The sequence below is a fragment of the Acyrthosiphon pisum genome, chromosome A1, assembly GCF_005508785.2.
Source record: "Acyrthosiphon pisum isolate AL4f chromosome A1, pea_aphid_22Mar2018_4r6ur, whole genome shotgun sequence".
In the NCBI taxonomy this organism is placed as follows: domain Eukaryota; kingdom Metazoa; phylum Arthropoda; class Insecta; order Hemiptera; family Aphididae; genus Acyrthosiphon; species Acyrthosiphon pisum.
In genome coordinates this window covers 145,782,287-145,803,444 of record NC_042494.1, presented here as the reverse complement: position 1 = coordinate 145,803,444, position 21,158 = coordinate 145,782,287, and the positions used below count along the sequence as shown (strand labels likewise).

Genomic DNA, 21,158 nt, shown 5'->3' with positions numbered 1-21,158 from the left:
ACACACATTCGCACTGTTCGCGATCCTGCCCTTCTCCTATTATCGTTATTATTATTATTATTATTATTGTTGTTATTAATATATTATAACATATAGGTATCTCTAAAGTAGAGCAGTATTATAATACTATTTTATAACAATATTATGACGTATAATGCCAGTATTATAGCGGTATATTATATACAAAACGCCACTCTCGATGTATTGTACACAGAAAAATCACATTGATGTACGCAGATAAACATACATATATTATTACCTATATATATATTACTTATGTAAATAATATATTATATATACAATATATATGTATATATTATATATACAATATATATGTATATATTATATATACAATATTTATGTATATATTATATAGCCTTATAGGTAATAATAATAATACGTTATAATACGCACCGTTGTACTTAGGCATACCCAAACATGTATATAATGTATAAAATAATATAGTGACGAACACGCGACGCGGTAAAGGCGAAAAGCAACTGCCACGAATTACGTCCGACGTACACAATCTTTATGACGATTATTATTATATCGGACGTAACGAACAATAACGATTATATATTATTATTATCTATGAATAATAGCTCTAATGGTCTTTTTTTACGAATATACTTATCAATTATGATGGTTTTGGAAAAAAATCTTTTTCACGTAAATAATTTACACTTTGTAAACAAGTTTCTTCGACAGAGCTCTATCATTATTGTTATTGTTATTGTTGTGCGTATATTCCAGATGAAAAATATACCGTCATACCGATGACGTTGAGCACTATAATAATATTATTATTTATTTTCAGTTTTGATTTTGATCCGTTCGAACTGTGATAACAGCTAAGTAAATTGTTGACCGAAATCCATATTAAAAAAATGCAGTATATGTATTATGATTTGAGATTTCCATACTCATAATATTCTAATATTTAGAAAACTGATAGGTATAGGTAATAAAATCCACGCTCTGACACGATGCGCATAAAATGTAGAATATATTATATCTTTTCGCGTTTTTTTATTGTTTGCGCACTCTAACGGTAACTTGACATATTGACTGTGGTTATGTAGTCGTCGACACCATCGCTGCATTTTTCATATACCTAAGTAACACATAATATTCCTCAACTCTGTTGTTCAACACTCGCTCGGCTCATTCCGTAAGTCTCGTGCTGAATAACGTGTTAATTGCACTCGCGCAGATACGTAATAAATGAATACATCTGCATATTATAAAATATGTGCAACGTTTTAATCGAAATACAAGCAACAGGTGCGAATATTATACATAGATATCTGTCTCTCTGCCGGCTCCAACATAATATGCTGTGATGCTGCTGCAACGATATCAAAATAATAATCTCATAATATTGTTCCGCAATATAGACCTAATTAGTCGGCAAGCTCGGAGGCCTGAAGCAAATGGTCCCCTCAGGCACACGGAAAACTAATAACTTATGCGTGACATAACATGAAATTACATCACTTCGAAAACGTCGGTGAATCTCCATCACAGGGTGAGGAGGTGCGCGCAACGCAACGTCAAAAGTATGCGTCGGTATAAAAAAATCAAAAAAAAAATCACCATAAGTCTTATAATATTTTATAGTCTCTTATCGTCTCCTCTAATGGAATGCCAATGTGGTTACTCTAAACCATTTAAATAAATTAATTACACCGTGATATTATTATATTCATGCAAGTGCCATTGCGGTGGGTGGGTGGCATTTTTATCAGGGCAATCACGCCTTAATGCCTTTATAATCACATTATGCTCATTGCATAAACATTATGTAGATTGTATGCTTTGTATGTTTCAAAAATTAAACAAATATTATTAAACTAATATTAATATAAAACATTATAATGTGTACATAAGCGAGAACGAAGATAGTAATAATAATATGTGTCAGTGGCGTAATTATCTACACTTCTATAATAGTAAGTACATACTTAGTAATAGCCCAACTATATTATATATATAGGTACATGTAAAAGCTTGTAGAAGTGGCGCCCCAAGGACAATTTCAACAGGAGAGGGCGGGAATTCAATATTATATTGTATATACGTACCTATATTTTTTTAAGTATAATAATAGGGATTTCGTTATCAAAATCATTGGCCTATGATTAATTTTAGTATTTTTACATTATAATATTATCTGTATTTAATTGGTTACATTATATTATTCGTTTTTGTTCCCGTAATGGCCTTTGATTGTTAGTGGTTTTTGGACAAAGTACTGTGTGGCGGGTATGCGGGGGTGAGGTGCTACACAACAATGCATGTTATTTTCGTTAAAACACCGAATGTGACGCATATTGGTTGCGGTTGCTTGGCGATAAGGTACAGAAGATGTGTGAGACGTATGATGTGTTCCACTGTCCTGTTTGCAAGTCTGACAGCTATTGCTTACAACTGTCTAGACTCCTTGGGTGTTGACAACTTTGATATTTGTTTCTTTTTTTACATATATTTCGAGACAATATATGAGTAAACCGTACCACCAAATCTTAATAAATTCTGTTTCACCAGTATTTTTTGGCATGCCATACGACTATTAGAAAAATATATATATATAACTATATAAGTATATATATACGGGTACTCGTGTGCCTACTTCCTACATACTTGGTCAGTTATAATACGACAATTGATGAAAACAATCAATTGAATCGATATAATATTATGCCTATAGTAGCATCTACATATTATAAGAATGGCGCTTAAAATAACATCAATCATGAGGGTTCGCTTCCCTCATCGCCACTCTCCTAGGAACTAATCCCCGAATCTTGAGCATCCCCGAACACAAATTGCAATACAGCTGATAATATAGCGAACTCCTAAAAATTTGTTTTTCTATAGAATATATTACTGTCGTATAACGTCGATTGGCGGTTACCTACCTATACTGATATAATAAGCATCATATATACGCGATATGCTGATGGATTTCCTTGTTTCGGTCCTATGCCTCCGAACGCGGTTATTCCTAATTACTAATTAGTAATTAGGAATAACCGTTAGATAGTAATTTTACAATGTACTTTTGGAGGCTGCTCGGCACGGATAATGATCAAATCACTCGTATTCCCAAAAAAACCGTCACACAAAACAGCGGAAAAGCGTGATGTGCAACGATTTCCGTACGCGGTGAGATGTTCAGAATTTTCTTAAAAATACCAAACAGGTTTTAAAAGTGAAATTCGACCACTTACTGCATTACGCGATGTGATGATTAAGCGCTCCGACGGATCCGTTTCGTTACCTGTTCTAAATTGCGATTCAAGGTCATGCAATGAACACTATAATGATGTATTATCGTTAACGTATGTTTACACGTGTTTAGGTCTAATTAAGACGAAAGACGAAAATTATATAAAGACGTCACGACCGCGCGTTACACATTAAATCATTATATCACGATATATATATATAGATTAAGTGGACCCTTTCCTAAAAGTCCAATTGAGGCATCTATTATTACATAGGCACCTATATTATTATAGTTGTTTATATTATTTCAACTTAAATAAAACAATACTGTACATAATATGTTTATATGTCATATTATTGGCGTGGCCCGTGTTGTACTTATAAATAAATAAATATTATGTACACAATAAAAGCGTTCGCCGTTCTGTTTGGTTAATATAGTAAATAGTAGAGTAATATTATTTGTGTAAAGAATTCAGGGTTGTTATGTTTAAACACAAGTTTTCAACTGTTTAAAACTCAAACAATTTATTTTTTAAAACATCGTTTCAAACAGAAAAACAGTTTAAAACAAAAAATACACCAACTCTGCGCCACTAAAGTTCAACCTGCTTTTGCGGGAAGGACACCGCAATTTGAGGAATATTTTTCACTGACACTTAAATTACAATGGTTATATTATACACCACATTGCGGTGTACGTATATAGTGTGTAATATTTTTCACGTACGACATTGTTGTATCAAGCTCGGCTGACGTATACGTTTTAATCACGTGGAATATAATATTATGTAGCCCGATGTCGGTGCATCTATAGGTCGTATTGTTGCTTTTATTATTTCTTTTTATGAAATGACAAAGAAGTACACGAGTAGAAGCGTTGGGGTGTTGTTTCTTCATGAATTTTCATAAATAATATTATAATGACATATAATATTTTTAATATTTTTACCGCGCGCGCCGATCAATTTTTCTGAGTACTCGGCAATCGAAAATCCTAACCAGGAACGTATACTTGTCACCCCATAGAGCGATCGAGTTTCAATCACCATATTGTTCTACTATACCAATATTATGACGAGGGGGATGTGAAATTTAAAGTTTTTATACCGCGCAGTAACGCATAACGGCGCCAACTTTTCGTCAAATCTCAAAAATACTAACATATTATGCTGTTATACAATATAATCGTAGTCTGACATTAACAGAAGCATGAATTATCGATATCCCCGACAGTTATGTACACAAACTATACATTAATATTGATAAAGTCCGCTCGAAATCTATGTGGATATCCAGGTAAATATTTACTGTAAATATTACTTACAAGTTGTATAACGTTGTTTTTTTATATGTCCTATATGCGTGTGCGTGTGTTTTTCGTTCTAAACATTTATCTGAAATAACGTTCCTATTTTATCTAAGGTTATGTGGTAAAGTTCTTGTGCATGATAATCTTACATTAATTTTTGCTCTCCGTTTTTAATTTGTATTCTAGCTAATATTGATATCCAACACAGATTACAATATATAATATGATGATGATGGGGTACGGCAACACATTATTGCATTATATTATATTATTATTATCAACATAAGAATAATATTTATTTAATTTTTTTAACTCGGACTCGCTCGGTTAAAATTTTTTAAACATATACGTAAGCAGCTTGGAATGAATATTAATTTTTTACATGGAAATTCGGAAAAAACTATACGTAAGGAATTCAATCAGATCTTTCCGCCATTTCGCTAATCGACGGTAGTTGGACATATTTGAAGCCGTTGTTATAACAACATCGGTACACACATTTATTACACATTAGTTTCAGGGGCCTATATTTAAAAAAACGAGTCGAGGTTTATACTAATAATATATTATCGGACTCGAACGAGGTTTGCAACTAAACGATTGGGCCGTCATAGTCAAGTCATATCTATAGCCATCTATATATGTATATGCGGTATGCAATATGCATATAAAATTATAGGTAAGAAGTGTTGAATTAATACAATTTTTCTGGGTGAGGGAGGGCTCACTTTTTTTTCATTTGTCTTATATATTAGTATTATGAATTATAACAGTCGTAACAAATTACAATAAAGACATTTTCAAATTAAGAAATTATTACAAAACAATTAATAATTATATTTAACGCACGATATAATAGATATACGTTCTAGCTGACAATCGTAACGATAGTAGGTATTGTACATATTTTAATAAATACATTTCCTTGAAAGTTGTCGGGAAAGGAGGGTGTGAATGGAATTTCAGGGGGAGAATTCCCCCCCCCCCGGGGTATTCTTGGATTCAACACACTGTGACGTACGTACGCGTGGTAATGTGATATAGGTAGTTGGTTTAATACAATATAATATTATACCATAGGATACCGCGTTTAGGAAGTATCTATATATAAGTTGGTACTCACGGCGGGTTTCCTCCAGCAAAATTTCGGCATCTTCGTCTGTCGCCGAGGAAGACTACCGCGGTTATAACGCTGTTCGGAATATTCGGTTCCGGTGATTATAAAATATATTTATATTATATTACTCTGGCGACGACGGCGCCGTCGACGGATGCGAATCTATCGCTGCAACGTTTCGCGGTCTTCGGCCGACGCGGTACAGTCGTGACTCGGGCGGAAAACAAAAGTAATATAATAATAATAATAACATACAATTTAATACATTATCGCGTTGTTATATTATTATTATAAGCGTAAGGTTATGACGGGAGAAGAACGACGGCGACAAAGACGACGATAACAAGGCGGCGGCGTACATAATAATATAGGTGTGCCCGGCAGCTCGAGCATGTGTAGAATAACGCGTAAGGTAATAGGACTTTATGATATTATTATTATGGCAATAGCCGCGAGCCCGTGAACTTCGCACTCCCGCGTCGGAGAGCAGCGAATGAACGTCTACTGTTCGGCGTCTCGGCGAGATTAAAAACGCGTCAGTGTGCTTGATAGGTATATATAATGTTTGTAACCTATGTACACTTTTGGGTCCTGCGTCTTATCACGCGTTGGTACCTACATATTTCGGTAATAACTATATAATAATAATAATAACGGTTATAGTAACCCACGCGTATGATACGGCCCACGCGGGGTAAAGAAGACGTCGTTTTGCGACATGGGAGGGGGGTGTATTATATTTGTACGAAATATAATACAATATGATACACTGCACGGGTAGGTACACGTGTGGATTATTATAGCGTCGGTTCGTTTTGCTATTATTACTCCACAACGTGCCCCGCGGTTCGCATGATGATTATGTGATATCGTGATATTTACAATAGGTACATAAGTAATATATGTATTTATATTTACCATCTCATATAATTTGATATAGATATTCTCGTCGTGCCAGTCTATATCCACGTGGGTTAACATATACAGTGACCGTGCCCCCTCTCCAAGCCCGTATATCTAAAAAAATGTTAATTGTCAAAAAAAAAATAACAAAAAACCCCATATTATACTATTGACATTTTTCTGAAAATGACGACTTAGCCCCACCTCCCAACCAAGTGCCTCCCTCTAGAGCCACCTTTAACCATATACATCATATACACACACTGTGGAGGGGCTACACAGCGAAAGGAAACAATTTATGAGCACAGCAAAAATCAAAGTATTATTTTTGAAACATGACATCTTTTATAAATTTACGGAAACGAGCTTCTTATTGTTGAAGTCGCAGCTCTTTTTTGGCATGGATTCGGCACTGTCCTTTTTGCTCCTTGGTAGATTTTGCTCAAACACAGCGTGGTATCTATTCTGTGAATTATTGTCATCTATTTTGTGTCAATTTCAGCAGTGGTCAAGTGGGCCTATCAGTAGTTGAAGTAGCTTAAAATAAGTCAGGGGATTCAGTGGCGTAATTACGGGGGGGGATTTGGGTGTCGAGGTGTCGTATCCCCCCCCCCACCATGACCTTTTTTTAAGACTGGTTAAATACATTTACCTATGTACTTCTTTATCTAATAATATATTTTTTTTATTATTGATATCAAATGCCTCGGCTAGCTGGCAGTTGTCCGAAAAATGATAAGAGTGATAAGAGTATTATTTTTTCGTGGATCGACGACGCTCGATGATTATCAGATTATTTTATCTAGATTAAAGACTATCGTCCCATTGAAGTATTGAACAAAAAATAACTTAATAATGATTTGTACACTTAATCGGAATTTTCGTAGTGACTTTCCTAGTTTCGTCGTTATTCGGTAATCTAACATCGGTTATAAGTTACAGTTACAATCAGCAATCGGCATTCGACTTTTATAGTTTTATAATTCATAATTTCGATGGCATAGTGTATTAGTGTACACATGTTGTAAGTGCAAAATTCTGAAAAATAAGTTTTTTGCATTGTTATCTTGTTAACAACTTTCTACATATTGTGTACAAATGTTGTAAGTGTATAGTAAATATTAAGTCTGTTAGAGGTCGGCGCATTTGTTGTAGTGCATGTAATCTGCGTGAAATAAAATCACAGTTATCGTTCTCCTGAACAATTACAAAAATGTCACTTACAACATGTGTACCTACACTATGCCATCGATTTGATATTGTGATATAGGTATACTGATATTAAATTAATCATTCGTGTGGAGTTTTGTTATTTAATTTTGATATTTATAAATATATTGCACTAAAAGATGCTTATAATAAATATTTTTTTTTTTGGGGGGGAGGCAAAATGTTAAAAAATGTCATCCCCCCCCCCCACAAAAATGACCAAATTACGCCACTGAGGGGATTCTTAAATTTTGCATTTTTCTAAGCTTCAGCACAGCTGTTATAGTTATCTGTATTGTTCTACAATGGTGTCAGACCTCAGATATTAATATATGCCAGACGCCAGGTGCCTACTTAGTATATTATTTCAGATGTGAAATTATATTATCTATTGTTATAAGATTTTGACATAAAATATATGTTACAGTTAAAACCCGAAATCTGTCAAAAATACTTTTAATTAATTAATGCTATGACTAATTAGTGATTTTAAGTTTTAACTAATTAAAACTAGAATTAACAAGGACCCTCAAACATTGGAACTTGTTTTAACTTAATTTTTAGTTAGAACTAGTTGTGTCTGAAATTATATAATGGTGAAAACTACAACTAATTGTTATCTGTAATTATTGATTTTGAGAATTTTCTCAAAAATTTATTTCACTCAAAGTTAGTATTAAAAATATTGTTAAATATTACTGAAAAACTTCCGGGCCAAGAAAAATGCAAAAAATCGTAACTATTAACACTTAACACTGTAATGTCTGCAGAGGTCTTTTGCTAAAAATAGAACCAGATTTTATTTTATTATCATTAATCATCGTCCTTCGATCTTCACAAGTACAACGGTTGTGTGCTTGTGATCTGATAGTTCCTATTCTGGTCAACGTCGTTATTATTATTATAATAAATTAGTCAAACTATGTTTTCAGATTAAAATAAATATAAAATAAATAAAACTGAATATAGTTAAAATCAGAAATGTCGGTTAGATAATCCATTATTGATAATTTAATTGTATTATCATTTAACAAGCACCAGGGTAATTTAAAACGTCTAAAAAGTATTTTTCAAAAATATGTTATTCTAAATTTATATAAAATGCCACATTTATCACTCTATTCCGCAACAAGTTCTGCATCTAGTGAAAGAACATTTTCAGCAATGCGTCGAATAGATACTTATATGAGGGCAACTATAGATATTGCTAAATCGATTCTCTAAGTTCTATATTATAGCTATTGAAACATTTTAAAATAAAATCGCCAATATAGAGCGCTCAGCGAGCAGAGGTATTTAGACTGTAATGTATTTTTACTACCTAATATAGTAATGGGTATTATACTATTATTCCTTTTTCTGCTCTTCGTATTATTTGGATCTCTACTTTCTTATCGTTGGCCATCTCTAATAATATAATATATTATGTATTTGATAGTATAATAATTTATAAACAAGTAAAACACGAGTGATCTATACAAGTATATATATGACCGTGACCGGTGGTGCAGACATGCAATGAATAATAAGTGTTTTTCCGAGCGTCGATTTCCATCGATCGAGACATTTGCATTTACCGGATGGTATGAAAAAACGTTTCGATTACAATCACTCGTAACGCAGTTAGTCGCTTGGTTTTTCATCTCTTTAGGAAATTGTTGTGACACCGAGCAGTGATTACGTGCTTCGATAACACTGTTTTTTAATGGGTATCCGTGCAAAGGCCGAAATGCGAAGCCTTAACGCTATAGGTTACCGTCGATAACAATAACGGAATTTGTTTTACTACAAAGTCTAGAATTTACTGCGTATATTCAACTTATTATATAATATGTATACATGGTTGATTGTCTTATAAGTATTTTTGTTTACTAGATTTTTTTATTGTAATATCGCCTCTATGACTTGAGAATTTCAGGATAATTTAGATAATTATTTAAAATACTATATTTACATGCGTGCACTCGTTATTATACAGCGAAGGAGTAATTTTAGCTTGAAGGTAAACAATAATGTCAAGATCTATTATTATTATTTCACTGTAAATAGCACGTAACACATAGGTACTCCAATAATAGATAATAATATATACAGAAAATTAATAACGTTTCAAACTTTCGAAAGTATTTTACCAATTGTATATTATAATATTATATTTGTCTATATATAATAATATTACATTTTATAGAACTACAATTTAAATTATTAATCCTAAAATGTTTAATACATGTTGAAATAATTTAGATTTATAATAGGTACTTCCTATATTATAGTCAAGACTACATGGGTGCAAATCGAGTTCGGGATTTGGGGGACTAAAGCCTTACTTTGATAATATTGAATAACCTTAAAAAAAAATGCAGGACATTTTTGGGGGCTATGGGCATTTGGAGGGGCTTAGCCCCTAAAGCCCCCCCTATTTGCACCCATACAAGACTATCATGTCAGTGTGGTTATACTTAAGTAAGTATTGTATAAGCACCGTAATAAGTTCATAACTTCAGAAAAAAATTCCTTAGAAATCATTTCCAACTTTAAAAACTTATAAGACAGCAAAATTGTCTTGTGTTTGACTTTATCTATAAAAGAAGGCAAATTAATTATTCTGTCTAAAGCAAAGAAAAAAAATAATAATAAGTAAATAATAGTATAAACACTCATTTGAATAACTTAAGGAAAAGTTCCGTCAAGAACTGACCTTTTCAAACACTTTGTCACGCAAACATTAAGTATCAATAATAGTTTATAACTAGGTTTGTTTTATTTGAATTTTATTCACTTTAGTGTACATTTTTCTACACTTGTGTAACAAAGCGTGGGCTTTTTGGTAGTTATCCAAAGTGTCACACATGTAATATATAAATAAAATAATAATAATAAAATGGACAAGCAAATGAAACCGAGATGAATGACCGGCCTATTATAAATGAAAACTTAATTTTTCAAAAATATTCTTCTTGGTCTACACTCGAACTACATAGCGACGATATTATATTCCGATATAATAATAATATATATGTGTGTATATTATCTTTATGAGTTACGGCTGGTTATATTTTCCAGTTGGCACATGAAAGCTTTTTCAAAAAGTGATTATTAGGTATTTTTTTTCCTATTAATACATAAAATATAAATTAAATTAAATATATATACATATATAATTTTGTTTTTGGGCAAGATTGAATTATAGTTATATACTTATATCAGCTATAGTATAATGTATACAAATATACAATAACAAAATAGCAGCGACTATTTGTTAGCAACGATCTATTAAATAAATATAATATATACCTAGCCACAGTAGTGCGCACGATGGCGGGGGGAAGGTATCACCCTCTCCCTAAAATTACTTCCTCTTTCGTGAAAATGTATTTCTACGAAATTCTATTCTTCTCTATACCAGTCAGTAGCGTGTTATTTCGCGAAAATTAGCACAACCTCCTCCAGGAAATAAAAAATCTGCGCGCTACTGCCCGTCAATATAATTTTATATAAATGGTAAGTACAGTTATAGCAACATATAGGAACATACACGTTTTTGTAACAACGCAGTGTTAATGCATGCCTAACATATTATATTTATGGCCTTATGTGTCGTATAATATACATACTTATTATTTTATTATGTGTAACACATTTGATTGAACAAATTGATCAATGAAATTATGATGTTCTCTGGGCGTCTTTTGACTACACACAACTATATGTATATGAATGCGTATTATTTGTCGGTACAGAACATAATATTATAGGAGTGGATACAGGATATCACTACTGCAGTGTCTATAGTTTAAATGATTGACTAAAAGAAAATTAATTAATATCCGTCAGACACTCGTAGTATGGGCGATTAAAATTAAAATCTAGTAAAAAGTAATAATGTGTAATGAACTAATGTGTACACTGCTGTGTGTAAGCTATAAACACTTTTAAAAATAAAATGTTATAAAAACGAGCATTTGGTGAATAGATCCTCCTCATAAATAAAAAAATATTATTTTATATTTCTCTGCTATTCGTAACATGTTCTGATATTCATATTTCACATTATACTTCATATTATTTGACCAGTTTTAAATCACAATAATTGAAAAGTTCAGAAACTAACATAACTATAAATAAATAAAATAAAGAACAATTAATATTTTGCATTTATGGCGGGGTGCCCCCTGCAGCTGTGTGCCTACCCCAGATCCGGAATAATTACAATAATATGTCAAATTACTTTTTTTCTTGCACATAAATTAATATATAACCCGACCAATAGTGAGAATTAACTTTAAAAACGTTATTTAGTTAGTGCCTACTATAACTAATAATCACATCAGACGAAACGCAATTCCCGAGACATTACACGCGCAACTTGACAACACGATGGTAACGCATTATTATTACACTTATAGCTCAACATTTTCATAAATATTAAACTTAATTGAAAATGATTTAATTTTAATGTTTTTAACGTAATTGAGTTATACATTAATTATGACGTTTAATTTATTGGTTATAAATTATTTATCATTTTTAACCATTACATTGTTATTAAAATATTATCGAAATTGTGTAAACTGTACCATTTAATATACCGTATAAGTGTTTGAAATTTTTCGTGTTTTCTCGTTTCCGAATAGCAATTATTGGTAATTATTACTAATTACTTACTAATTATTATATATATCTAGTATTGCGTATACTATTGATGTTTCTTGACGCAGTTTATTGACACATGACACTCATTTTTTCAAAGATTGTTCGTGCGCATGAAAATATTTATTTATTATTTTTAATTTAAATTTATAAAAAACATCTTTTTTTTAAATAACGCAAGTGTTTAACTAATAACTTTAAAAATAATTATCCTGTATGGCTATTATAAATATATATATATATATTATAATATTAAGTTAATAAGAACTCCGATATTATTATAAATGTTTAGTATAGTAACCATTTGCAACACGGGCCATTGGGACTTATATAATTTTTTCAATTGTATTTATAATTATTATGTGTTAATTGTACCTACATATATGTTTCAAAGTTTGATTTCGGTGATTGTGGAGATTAGATATCTATATATTACTGTTATTACAAATTATGTTGTTCAACTTCATACATAATATTCTATTTAAACTAAAAGTCTAAAACACGTGCCCATCTTGGCATCTTGACATCTTATCAAAATCTTTGAACAGAAAAACTAAAATAGTAATTTAAATTTATTTCCATAACTAGAATTTAATCAGGGAGTTTGAGCATTTTTATTGAAAGTTTAAAACGAAACATAATATAAAACTGTTTTTAAATTACATTTGTATTTGAACATAATTAGATAATTTATGCAAGAACGTCAAATTTATATTTTTGTACTCCCTTCGAGACTGTATATAAGTATATTAAGTAGATATAATATACATTTTTAATGTGCCCAAAGTTTGCCAAAAGTAATTTCGGTCTGCTCCATTTGGGTCGTAATAATTTCACCAATTACCAGAATAATATCGTTTTCAGTCTTTTGTTGGTCCCCATAGTTTTTGTCGGTCTCAATACACATTAAAAAAATAAATAAATACAATAAGGTATATGAGCTCCAAAACACCTGCAGACAAATAGGTAGGTATATATTATATAGTAGATACTAGATAGTAGATATACTATGTATAATACATATCTGTATTTAGGATAACACTTAACTGTATAGCGTGAAAAAAAGTATATTATCTTGTCCATACTCGTCAAAAGTATGGAAACGATTTATTCAGTTTTTATAATTGGACGTTTCCGTGGTAATTTTCGTTTTTTCGCTTTTGTTTTGACTAGACATATAACATACAATCTATATTAAATATATGTTGTAGACGAAATCAATTATATTGTTGTATCTTTTATTTAATTTTTATTTAAAATTTTTTTTTATAGTTAAATCAATCTAATTATTTACTTAAATATAAAATTTCAGTGATTTATCTATCTCTTTGCTTATTGCATGTGATGGTAGACGGAGATAGATCGTTTGGATATATACAATAATTATCTATTAACAAGATACATTTATAAAGATATTAATATTATATGATTTTAATGCATTTTGAGAAAGAGAGTGACAGAAAAAGAAAAAGATTAAAGATTAAAAAAAAATACAATAAATAAAACAAAAAAAATATGAAATATGATAAAACACAAAACTATTCGGTACTTTTTATAGGAACCTAATTTAAATTGATCACGCATAAAAACCTGAAACTTCAGGAGAGGAGTGAAGTGGATTTAACAGGGAATTTATCTATAGTCCGGTGTAGTTATTACAATAACGTATTACAGTTGCCGAAATGTTTTCCACTCGCAAACTAACGGTGGTGGAGCTAGGGGTGTGGATAATAAAATATTTTTACTGGGCTTGAAATATTATACCAAATTTTTTGTTGATTTGTTTAATTTAATTTCCTACATACCAGCCATTTTTTGCCGAGGGAAATCAGTAAGGATGCCTAAAAAATATGAACATAAAATATAACATGACACTGTTTTTAATATAGTAGGCATTAAGTATATTATGAGTTATTACTTATTATAAATACTAACCCTTAGGTATATAATAATATCGTATACGACTCCGATTCGACGCGTTTCTCGATGTTTCAATATTTATTGTTTTCGGGTTTATCAACAACGCCATAGGTGCAAATTGGGGGGGGGGGGGGCTAAGCCCCCCCCCCCAAACTTAGCTACAGTCCCCCTAAACCCCTGGGGCATACAATTTTAAAATGCTATATTGCAATGGTCTGCTTGCCTTTAATATATTCAGCCCACCAAGTCAAAAGTTCAAATTGCGCCTATGAACAACGCCAAATAATAATAAATATCGTGCAGCAGCTGACAATTGAGGACGAACTATGTCTCACGCGCAAAATTATATATTATATAAAACAGCTATAGGTAAAGTAGAGGCGGAAGATCTCGGACGATTTCAAAGTCTACCACACTTTGATAGGACTTATTATTACTAAATGTATAATAATACATTTAGTAGATATTATTATACAGTTACGTGCATATTTCACATTAACCAGCTGTCAATGTAGAACGGCAACTTTTCACGAGAAAGATTTTGTTTTTTTTGAAATTTAATGCAAAACACTCATTTTTAGATAACTTTACAGTTTATAATTTAGTTTTATTACCTATACTATAGCAGTATTACCTGTTGGCTGTTATTAATATTAATGATAATATTAGATGTAAAAATAAAAAGTTTAACATTAATATGTTTCTGGGCGGGATACGCATTTTTGTTTCTCACCGATTTTTCATTTTAGCGTTTCTTCATCATGGTTACTGCTTATTAGCGAAAACATATTTATGATTCACAGATTTTCATTGTAGAGGAAAAATATCGAGTGGTGTTAGTCGATCGTCAAAGGAAAATCATATTCTCAGTAGATCATAATTAAAAAAAGTTTGGTCATCCCTGGTATATTATAGGTCTAATGAGGTATTGGTAGTGAGTATTATAGGTCTGCGGAAAATGGAAAATGAGAAAATCGCAGAAAAGGATCCTCACACGCATTGTAAACCCTCCTCCTCCCACTCTCACCATGCGGTACGTGACATATTTAGTGCCGATGTTTATTCGCTAAAATATATTATTATATTATTTATAATCCCGTTCGGGCCTGCTTCTTCCTACGACGACGAGCACGCTTAATTAAGTTACACCGTTATATATACGCGGTGTCGAGATTTATGTGTGTCTTTTGCGAATGTGTTGTGTGCATTCGCTGAGCATAATGTATGTCAAAATAATGTATATGGATGGCGTAAAGTAATTATTATACCGCACCGTAAAACCCCACAACTCACGCACAAAATATAATTCCACGAATATAATATATGAGGAAAATTGTGATTAGAGAGAACATATTTTCGCGAGACTTTATGTGGGACTCATATTCTAAAAAAATATACCGCAGGCAGTCATCTGCAGGGCAAAGTCGGTAAGAAAAAAATGTTTGACTTTTAGTATTTTGATTTATAGGTAACTTTGTCATGTCATAATAGTATTATTTTTATTTGTTACCTACCTATTATTATAGACGTGTATTAAAAACACAAATAATCTATTGTTGTGTTCCGGAAAATTGCATTTTATTATAATATATTAATTTAGGGCTCGGATGATTACAATGCATTTGCATATTATTCCTAGAATGCTCAACAGGATACTTTTCATGACACAAATGTGTTTCAAGTACAAGCTATAATATAGCATAATATAATATGCAAACAACAAACTTTTTCGGGAGCATTTTTCAAGGTTTTTGACGTTTAAATGCATCGAAAACGTTTATAGGGCATTTTTTTTTTTACATAAATTTCTATACTTAGTAATGTTAAGAACAAAAATATAATATATAATATATTATAAATACACATATTGTACTAAAACAATATAAGTTAATCTGGTTTCTATATAAAACGATTCACACATTTATCTTGGTTTTTGAAGAAATCCGGGGTAAATTTCGGCGATTTTTTTAGGACGTTTTTTAAAGGCGGTTTGCGTTTGGGCGAATTTGTAAAAATTGCAAGGTGCTTACCAATTTAGCACAATTATTTTGGGTGAGTGATGAGTGATCTTAAACATCGTAAAGTGTTTGGGTGACCATTTTTTTTTAATATCCTTGGATGCATCAATTATGAATCCTTTTCCCATCTCATTTTGACAGACACGGGACTGTCTGGTAAATTACACGGGTATGATTAAAAGTGGATTGTTTATTTTTGTTGTGTGTGTTTAAAAATCGAAATAATTGAAATGATTAAAAATCAAGTTAAAATATTATTATAATTAAAAAAAATATGTAAGTGAAAAAATATGTGTGTGTAGTTAAAAATTTAAATTATGTGTCGTATTTAAGTTGATTTAAAATTCCCCATAGATTTTATATAATATTTTAATCTTAATCTTTACAATTTTATATTTTATCTTTTATACTGTATCATACTCGCTCAAACACATTATAAGAGACTCACCCAAACCCATTACTTTTATTATGCGGATAAAAAGGTGATTCCGCCCATAGGTGGCCCGCCTATTTTTAAGAGTCTTGAGGTCATAAATGCTTTTATTTTAAAGGACATCTTTCGATATTTCGAACACTTAAGCTAACAACACAAAACTGGAGGAACTGCTGGACGTATATTTTTATATAATATACCATTCGTTAGTAAGACGGAGCCAACACATGCGGATACGACGTCATCTTAATACTATTCAGTGTGCGTGCAAGTTGTTATATTTTTTTTTCTGTCAAACAGTGTTTTTTCTGTTTAAAACCGCGGTGGAGCTTCCTTTGTTTTTGGTGTTAAAAACTACCTATGATAAAATATAAAACACGACAGTACACAATATATATTATCATAATATATAATGTTTACCCAACTAGACGCCACGGGTAAAGTATATGATCCGCTGATAACAGTGGATACCTCAATATTATAATTATTGTGTGGTATAAAATATTATTATTATTATAACGTCAACGGTCATTGTAAGCTCGCGCGTGGTAATTAAGTACTGTTATAGCAGCAGTCATTATAGTCGTATCTTTAAATGTTTTTTATTACCATAGAATTAAACCAAATTATACTTTAGGCAGTGCTCGAGATGGGAAACTATCCGAACCAGAACGCGTTTTATTTTCAACTATACATACGAAATTTTAGTGGTTCGTTTTTAAAATGTTTTTTTAATACTTACTATTTAGTTGTACTATTCGTATAATGTAACTCTCCTCGAACTTTTTAGTCCTCTTAAAACTTTAAAACCAATTTTCACCATTGGTACGTCATATAGTCTTATCTAACTCTGTGTGTGTGTGTGTGTGTGTGTGTGTGTGTGTGTGTGTGCGTGTGTGTTTTTAATATGTTCAACTTTAGAGGTCTCTATAAATGAATGGACTATTAAAGATAAAGGTTTGAAACTCTTCACTTCACTTCTCCTAGCCAATGCGTGATTCTAACTAGACCCTAAACAACAAAATCTGTTCTCCAGTTCCGGATATCTGTGCAGGTAAAGACAAATTTATCTAAAATTGACAGTTATTTTTGACATTAAATAAATAAATACATTTTAATTTTAAAATATCACATTTTGTATTACTTGAAAAGCCTTTTTTAATGAGCCACATTGGTGAAAATAGGGGGGGCTTTAGGGGCTAAGCCCCCCAAACATTTCCTATGTTTTGTTTTAATCTTATTCAATATTCTCAAAATAAGGCTTTAGCCCCCCCCCCCAAATCCCAAACGCTATTTGCGCCTATTATGAGCTATCAACCAATCTAGCTCTAATAGCTTAAGAGAAAAGTTATAAAAATACGAGTATTCAATGCTAAACACGCCAACGTTTTTTCTGGATTCAAATCATTGTAATATGTATACCGCTTGGACATGATATATTAATATCGGATCCATCTCATCTTATATTAAAGCTAACTTAATTACCCACATATTCATTATTACGGTCTACGGAATTACCTTTTTTATTGTTTTAGTATTCCCCATAAGCTCTTGAAATTTTCAGAGTTTAGATTTTTTTTCATTCCAATTCTTAAAAATCAAGAATGTAAAGCATAATATTATTCGTTAATGATTGCCAAATTAATTAAAGTGCCAATATAATAAATAGGTAGGTAGCAAAATATAGGTGTTAGTAAATTATAGGGTGTTACCACTGGGTATCCTGCCTAATCTTAAGATTCAAGTCAACCTATTTTTACTGTTAATTATCAAACCTACTTATTGTACGTAAAAAATTGTATAGATTGTAGATATATTTCAATATAATAATAATAAAAAAAAAAAGGTGGTAGTAAACAATTATATTATACTGGGATTATTTTTTCATAAAGTTATAATACAAACATTTGACAATCGTCATAATCAATTATTATTATTTTTTACTTTGTGCAATTTTATATACATATTTATAATTTATTGGATCTTTTTTTATCCTTTGTATTTAAACACTGAATTTTTATCTGTTATATACTTTAACCTTGGGTATTTTAAGTCAGATATTTTGTATAGGTACTGGATATTCTTTCCTTATGATGTTTTGTCTTAAAATCAACTCTCAAGAGAATCAACCGACCAGTATTAAGTTAAACAGTTTATTTTTAGTCGAGTTCTAACATGTAGATATTAAGTAGGTACCTACATCACCTCTCTGAAATTAAAAAATAATCAGATTTAAAAGTCAATATATTATTAATACAAAATATATAACGCAATGCACCACTGCAGTAGTTGTGAGTTATGATAAAATCTATATAATTTAATACGCTATAATAACGTTTGAAAACGAATTGCGTTATTTTTTCCCCATACAATATTACTAGTGAGTTAACGTTATTTCGCACAACGCCTCGAGATAATCCGACAATAGTCGACGGGCGTCGGCGATAAATAGACTATGTTTATGCCAAGTTTATAATATGTATTATATATTATTGGCGTGAATACTGCCTGCGGGCTACGAACTGTTATTGCGTCAACCTAATGTCTAATCCATCGAACACAATTCGTCGTCACATAGACCTCACACGTAAATAAATAATAATAATATAAAGTGTACATTATTTTTTTTTTAAATCAGGAAAATTCGGGCATTGTATTATTTCTTTTGAGATCAGAAAAATCCGGGCATATTGTTTCTTTGACCTTGGATTTAATGCCCGAAAATTATAAGTGTTGGGGAGCTGTAAATAGAATATATATTTACTGCAGTGTAGTACTCTATATATTATGTATACAGTGTATTTATAATTTATATGTAAAATGTATCCACAAAATTAAAATTTTATAATCCCTCCAGATTATTGTACATAGTGAAAACCACCAGCGATAACTGCAGGATTTGGTTAGACTTGAATTTAATTCATTTTTATAATCATATTGACGATTAATTTTATGTAGGATATACATATGTACATGTCATATACCAATAGGCAATAAGTATATTATTGAGTCATCTTCGAAATTCGTTGTGCGCCGTGTTATGCGGATTGCGGTTATATACTATATCTAGACAACGAATAGGTTACATAAGCCAATGTAAGGATTTGTTAGGCACCATGGGGTTGGGGTATGGGAATACAAACTAGGTAGCGATCGCTATGGAAGGTACGCCACTTCCCCATGTGATCCGAAACACACGTGTAAACATTTATATAAAATAAACGATGCTACACAGGAGCTAAGCTATGCCACAGCAGTACGGCCTCCATGTAGTGGTTTTTTCCAGGATTCAATAACGTCCCTTAAAAAATCTGGTTCACCCTCGAAATATACCATATGCTTAGAATTCAGGGATTCAGTAGCCCACGTTAAAAAAATTCCGGTTATAAATATCCCAAAGTTCAAAATATTATACCTTACGTTACCTATAACGTTTATATAGGTATGATTTTCAATACAATGTTATCGTATAATAATAATAATGTGTTATATACCGCTAACTCGGCGGGATAACGGCCCGTTGCAATAATTTCGAGTTTATGGCATTACACTATTGTGCTATGATGTGTTGTGTGGCAAGCTGTCAGAATAATTTTTTTCAATCTTATAATGTTTTTATTAAATCAACATTTTAAAACGTCAAATTTAATTTTTGTAAATAGCCATAAAAGTAAAATCTACTAGCAAATAGTTAGGTTACGTGGTTTACATAGATCCGGTGAAAATATATTTGTATTTTCAGTTATGTTTACTATATAAATTATAAATGTAAAGACTAAAGGTTGTTGTGGCCCACAACAAATTACGAAAACGAGTTAAATACCTACATCAAAACAAAAAAGGTGGGCAAGTAGATGTCGCTATGCTGTACAGTAGGTTACAAGTGGGTCACTGTATAATGAATGGTGTTAAATTTGAATTCAATGATAAAAAAAAAATGGAAAAAAAAATGAACTATAATATCCACCATATACAGTGTGATCACGATTTATGGTAACACTAAATATCTCAGGTGCATGACCTTGTATTGAACTGGGGTTTTCGGGAGGTGATAGGGAGCACTTAAATACATATTTTCAGACCAGTTTCAAATTTTTAGCTCACTCGGTACGCGCATGCGCAATACAACTTACTTTTTTTTAAATGGCAACCCCAGTTTTTTTCTGCAAATTCAGGTAGAGTATTTTTTTTTAAGCATTTTTTGTATCAACAGTTTTTTTCTATTTTAAAAACTGACCAAGTTAGAGTAAGTCGAAATTTAGATTTATGCATAATTCGTATTTAATGAAAATTTTTATTTATAACCACTGGAAATAATAAGATAAGTGCCAAAATAGATGTTTAATATACTTTATCTGTTTA

The 21,158-nt window shown here is 31.4% G+C and overlaps 1 protein-coding gene across 10 annotated transcripts in view; it reads right to left on the bottom strand.

The window, feature by feature from the left end:
* LOC100162494 (serine/threonine-protein kinase NIM1) overlaps window positions 1-21,158 on the bottom strand; it is a 53,358-nt gene that overhangs the window by 9,831 nt on the left and 22,369 nt on the right. For 2 of the 10 annotated variants that reach the window (XM_029488528.1, XM_001950190.4), the window contains exon 1: window positions 5,670-6,184. The exons of 2 other annotated variants lie outside the window; for them this stretch is intronic. Coding sequence is in view for 2 of the 8 variants with exons in the window: in XM_001950190.4 (XP_001950225.2) it covers window positions 5,670-5,699 (30 nt within the window). In the remaining 6 variants the exon portion in view is untranslated. Of the gene's footprint in view, window positions 1-6; window positions 551-3,236; window positions 3,423-5,669; window positions 6,185-6,581; window positions 6,681-21,158 lie in introns of those variants that run through there. 6 more of the 10 variants (XM_008181252.3, XM_029488530.1, XM_029488526.1 and 3 more) reach the window with 6 other exon arrangements.